Source organism: Ochlerotatus camptorhynchus, unplaced genomic scaffold (assembly GCF_037179485.1).
Source record: "Ochlerotatus camptorhynchus isolate MF236.1 unplaced genomic scaffold, CSIRO-AGI_Acam_v1.1 ptg000006l, whole genome shotgun sequence".
In the NCBI taxonomy this organism is placed as follows: domain Eukaryota; kingdom Metazoa; phylum Arthropoda; class Insecta; order Diptera; family Culicidae; genus Ochlerotatus; species Ochlerotatus camptorhynchus.
Window position 1 is genome coordinate 396,411 of NW_027040498.1, and position 6,090 is coordinate 402,500.

Sequence of the window (6,090 nt, forward strand, 5' to 3'; positions counted from 1 at the left end):
TGACGCTTTAAATCGATTGTTTTCAATTGATTCAATAAAATGCTTCATTAGACGTCTAATAAATGTTTTCTAGCTCCATTATTAGATTTCATTGAATTGCTTTACAATATTGCTATATAAAGGTGAATACAGTCAGCAAAATAGCTCGACTAGACGAAATCAGTAGAGAAGTGGTTACCGTTTCCGCGTTACAAGTAGAAGGTCGCGAGTTCAATCCCAAGCTAAAACCTTTTTTATTTGTGTTCTAAATCTTAATCATCGATCACATCACTCACGACAACACATTCGTTGATTTAGTTTAATAAATAACCCAGCATCCTTTCCTTGGAAATTGGAGAGATGGAGAGGTAGAATTGGTCTCATGTAAAACAACGATGAATGAATTAATGATTCCCACTGAACCTTGGGACGATCGGGAGTGCTGATAGGTATTCAGTTTCAAGCAAGCTTTTATTGAATACTAGCTGAGAGTGCCCGGTCTTGCTCGAGATTCAATATTAGCTTGAGTTTATGCGCCGATTTAAAAAAAAGCATGCTATATTGTACGTAACCCCCCCCCTATTATCTAAGGGGCTACCCCCTATGATTATCTCCTTATACCCCCACACTCGCCCCCACATGCCTAATTTGGTTCCATTTGCTTGATTAGTTCTCGAGTTATGCAGAAATTTCTGTTTCATTTGTATGGGAGCCCCCTCTTACAGAAGGGGGAGGGGTCTCGAACCATCATAAGAACCTTCCACGGCCCCAAAAACCCCTGTATACAAATTTTCACGCCAATCGGTTCAGTAGTTTCCGAGTCTATAAGGGTCAGACAGACAGACAGACAGACAGAAATTCATTATTATATATATAGATTTCACGCCAATCGGTTCAGTAGTTTCCGAGTCTATAAGGGTCAGACAGACAGACAGAAATTCATTCATATATATATAGATTGAGCAGCCCATATGATGTATTCTAGGATAGCTCAGATGGCAAGGCAAGCGGCTGGTGATCGGGAAGGTACATGGTTCGGAACCCATGCAACGGAACATGTAAATGTATGTAACACATTTTCTAGCATCTGTTGTATGGTGCGTGCCTCGTCAGAAATAATGAAAACAAATTACTATAGGAAAGACAACGCTGTCTGTTGTTCCTCTACCGTTTTTCAGGTTAATTTTCCTGCAGTTGAATAATCGTTTAATAATAAATGTATATATATATATTTTTTTTTATTTGTTTTCCGTCGATCTTGTTTTCCGTGCTGAGCACCAATGCTACCGACGCCAGGGAGGCAGCTCCCACACCTGGACCCTACCTATCGACTCATCAACTCATGAACCGGGGACCAACGGCTTTACTTCCCTTCCGAAGGAAGACGTGATCAGAGATGTTATGCCTCAGAACATCCCGGCGGCGCCGACTGGGATTGAACCCAGGCCTGCTGGGGTGAGAGGTAATCACGCTTACCACTACACCACCGGCGCCGCTATTATAAATGTATAATAGAGTCTAATTTAAACGTTACTTCAAATAGCTTCAAATGATAATCAAGCGTATACATCATCACTATCTAAGGAAGAACATGTCTAATAAACACTGAATAATAAAAAAAAATGATCGAATAAGCTCTGTTACAACTCAAGGAAGTCGAATAAAAGCTTCTCAACATACCTTCCCAAGTAACCATCAAGCCCGCTAACTATCCGATAATCGCCCTTTTTGCGATATAAGGTAAATATAGAATTTCCGAACTTTATATCAGTCGTATAGCAGCCTTATATACCAAAAAGGGCGATTAACGGGCTTGTTGGTTACTTGGGTTAGCCAACACATGTTGTGTGGTTGAATAAATTCTCCAGATTTGTGTGAACAAAGCCTGAACAGAAGTTATTATTAAAAAAATGTACAAGTATTATTAAGCATGCAGGGTTGAGGCTGTTAGTGGCAGTGATGACTGATATAGATGATGATGACTCGGATATATATAAAGAATCGAAGGTTTTCATTTGATTTTTCAAAGTCACGGCCAGAAAACGGTACCATCCAATTGGATCCATGAGCGAGAATAGTCAGCTATCCGAATTCCGGTAGTTCAGCTTCTCACACCTTCACCCTCGATGTTCCCCATGATGCTATATACTTCGGCAGTAGTCATGCATGATTATATTCGAAATAATCTTTCCAGTATTAAATTTTATTCTTTTTCAATACTGATATATAATCAAAAAAGATTAAAATTCAATAAAAAATTATTAAAATAGAATCAAAAATGATTAAAATCTATTCAAAAAAAGATAATCTACAATCTAATCAACCATGATTAAACTGGGATTAATATCAGATGCTTATTTTTTAGAAAGAGAGGATTAATTTTTAATCATTCGTTATGATTAAACTGAGTTTAATGTCAAATTGATTAAATTTCAAGCAAAATGGGAATAGTTCAATTTATCAGTAATAGCGTAACTTTTATACTATTTAGATTTCAATATTTTTTGAGTGTAGGTCTGAGCCAGATGACAGAAGAAAAAAAAAACTTTTTTCAGTTTTGTGGTGACAGTCGTCCATATTTTTACTAGAGGGCTTCATTGAAAACGACATCATATTATTTAGGCTCTGAACCATTTGGCGAATTTTTTTAACTTTTGGTTAAAATTTGACAGATGGAAAGTTATTGATTAACCCTGCTATCCGAGCATGGTTATTTCTGACAGACAAGAAGTTAAACTTTGACAACCGTGGCTCGAAAACCGGTCGATCGACAGCACGGGGATTTTCGAACATAGAAAATAACTTTCGAAATGTCACTTTTAACCACGAGTTAAATTTAACTCGGCAAATGGTTCACAGCCTTAAGAAACCATTGTTTTATCAGCAGGTTCAGGTACAGCTCTATTTGTATGAAAACAGACACCCGAGTAAAAAATTCTCGAACTCGAAATATGTTGACAGCGGCTGATAAAAAGTGGACTATCAACATCAACATTTCAAAAGCACGAAATTATTCTTGTAAACAATTACTTTATCCACCGATTTCTCGCGAATAAAAGTTTGCACATGCAAATTAACTATGCCATCTAGTAAAGGAGTGTTTTTTCTACCAGCTGGTTCGGTTAGTTCGCAGGAGTGAACTTTTATCTGCGGGAAATTTCTGACTGAAGAAGCAGTTGCACCCTTATGAAATGTTTGATCCGTTGAGACAAAAAGTTCGATTAATCATCACAACCGAGAGGCTTCAGTTTTTCTAAAAAATTAAGTAAAAAATTTGTTATTAAAATCTGTTTTATCCCGTTTGATCGTCGGAAAAAGGATCAATATCGCCAAGATGGCAATTTTCGAGGTAAGTTTCTCGTCCAATTCGCATCCCGGCAGCGAATAAACTATCAGACAGTGACGCCTCTTTTCTGTTTTTTTTTTATCCAGTGGCGAAAATTTAATTTCTTCGACCTTCGAAAAGGCGTTGATAAGGACCGGGTTGCGGAAACTTTACAAGACGCTCGGATAACGGCCACTGCTAGTGGTAACAATGCAATTGTAATATGCGACTCGGAGGGCATGATCCACAGCTTTAGCCGCTCTTGGGAACCGATCAGCTTCAAGGCCCACGAAGGATCGATTCTGCTATGTGACGTTTCTAAGCAGAATAACATGTTGGTCACGGTTGGGGAAGACAATGGACCATCGTTCAAGGTATGGAACCTGTCCAAGATGAACTCGATAACTGGGGCGCAGTGCTTGCGAACCGCGAAGACGATGGTTGCAATGCCGACGGCCCTGGCTGTTTCCGAGGGTGGTCAGTTCATGGCGATTGGGTTTTCGAAGGGAAGCATTTCGCTGTACCGGGGGGATATTAGTAGAGATCGGTCCAAGACGCTGAAGCAGCTCATGGCAGGAACGACGGACATTACGGGAATTGCGTTTAAGCATTTCAATAAGGTGAGGATAAGACTGACTGAAATTAGGGGGAGAATTAATTTAGAGTAAGTATGAAATTTGACTTTATTACAGATTACGCAAATGTTCGTCTGTTCCGATTCGGGTGTTTACCTGTACAATCTTCAAACTCGCGATAAAGAGATGAGGATAATTCTGGATACAATCAGTTCCCCGGTTGGATGCTGTGCTCTTCAGACGGGTCACAACGAAGGTCACTTCATGGTAGGACGAGAGGATGCTGTTTATTGCTACACTTCGGATGGACGTGGTCCTTGCTATGCTCTGGAAGGCAAGAAAACGCTCCTCCAGTGGTTCCGGTCCCATTTGCTGATCGTATCGAAGAACACTCGAACCACCGGAATGAATGTAGGCGGGTTTGTGCTCACCGTGATAGACATCCAGAATAAGTTTATCGTCTTCACGTGCCCAATCGAAGAAGTTGCGGCGATACTCACGGAGTTCGGTTCCTGCTTCATATTGACCGAAAGCAAACATATTTTCCATTTGGACGAAAAAGATCTTCAAAGCAAACTGAATTTGCTATTTAAGAAAAATCTGTACGATATAGCAGTTAGAATAGCCAAAAGCAATCAATATGACGCTGATGGATTGGCTGGAATATTCAAACAATACGGGGATCACCTTTACAGCAAAGGAGACTTTTCCGGATCGGTTGATCAGTATATCAAAACCATTGGCTTCTTGGAACCGTCTTACGTGATTAGAAGATTTCTAGATGCTCGTCACATACACTACCTAACCGATTATCTGCAAGCGATTCACAAATCTGGTAGGGCAACAGCCGATCATACAACGCTGCTATTGAACTGCTTCACGCGATTGGATCGTACCGAGCAGTTGAAACAGTTCCTGGAGAACGAGAACAAGTTGAACTTATTTGATGTGGACGTTGCAATCAAGGTGTGTCGAAATGCATCCGTCGAGCAAGCCATGTCCCTGGCAAAGGCTCACAAAAAGCATGACTTATGCCTTAGCATCCTAACGGAGGATCTTCGTCGTTTCGAAGATGCTTTGATGTACATTATGCAACTCGATTTCCACGAAGCTGAAAGTAATGTGAAAAAGTACGGCATCCTTCTGATGGAGCACTGTCCAGATCGGACGATTCAACTGCTGAAAAAGCTCTGTACGGACTATGTTCGTACGGATTTGGGTTCGAATGCCCTTCAGGACCATTTCGGTGACGACATACAAACCATGCTCGACAACGGGTTCAATAATGAGCGTGGCAATCCGGAAGATTTTATACACTTGTTCTCGAACGATGAACGGCTGATCGATTTTCTGGAGCATCTCATCATGAACATACCGTCCTGTAGCAAGTTTGTGTACAATACTCTAATAGAGCATTATCTGTACCGATGGCGGGAGGCACCGGCAATAGAGAGTAAACTTTTGAACTTACTCAAGAACGATGCCGATCGGTACGACAAGAACCACGTGCTGATCCAGTGTCGGGTGTACCAATTTTGGCCTGGGGTAATGTACCTGTACGAAGAGGATAAGCTGCATCACCTGATCATTAGGCACTATTTGAACAACAGTGACTACGAGAATTTACTGAAGAGCTGCCGGAAGCTGGGCCAAAACGATGCGTCCCTGTGGCTGTTGGCTTTGAATGGGTTGAAGAATGATCCAGACGCTCCTCCAAAGCTGCTGTCCCAGGTGCTGCAGGTGATAGGTAAGCTTTTGGGTTTGAAATTTAGAAAAAAAAACACAACTCATATGCTAATATGCGGGTGATGCTAATCGAGCCAACGCAATGTTAGTGGGTAATGATTTTTATATGACCAACAACAAAAATTTGCATTCGTGTCTAAAAAGATATAATTCTACAATTTACTGTGCAGCTTCAGCTACCAAAAATCGCTTGAAATACTTCACAATCTTTCCTTGGAATGCTCCCAGAGATTCGTTGAAATCCTCACAAATGCTCCCGGAAGTTCTTTGATATGCTCCTTAGAATTTATTTGGACTCTTTTTCGTAATTCATTTGCAACTATCATCAGATTTTGATTTCCTTCAAATTGTTATCTGAATTCTTGTCAGGATGCTTTTAGTGCTTTTGTCAGAAGGCTCCAGGAATATTCATCAGAACTTCTTTGGAATTATCATAATAATTATTTTCAAAACGCTCTGTGAGAA

At 40.4% G+C, this 6,090-nt stretch overlaps 1 protein-coding gene across 2 annotated transcripts in view; it reads left to right on the forward strand.

Annotated features, from left to right (window-relative positions):
* The first annotated feature begins 3,235 nt into the window (after nucleotides 1–3,235).
* Nucleotides 3,236–6,090, forward strand: part of Vps11 (vacuolar protein sorting 11) — a 21,840-nt gene continuing 18,985 nt past the window's right edge. For both annotated transcript variants that reach the window (XM_065239729.1, XM_065239725.1), the window contains exons 1-3: nucleotides 3,236–3,328; nucleotides 3,412–3,924; nucleotides 3,997–5,626. In XM_065239729.1, coding sequence (XP_065095801.1) covers nucleotides 3,314–3,328; nucleotides 3,412–3,924; nucleotides 3,997–5,626 — 2,158 coding nt within the window. In that variant the 5' untranslated portion in view covers nucleotides 3,236–3,313. The remainder of the gene's footprint in view (nucleotides 3,329–3,411; nucleotides 3,925–3,996; nucleotides 5,627–6,090) is intronic.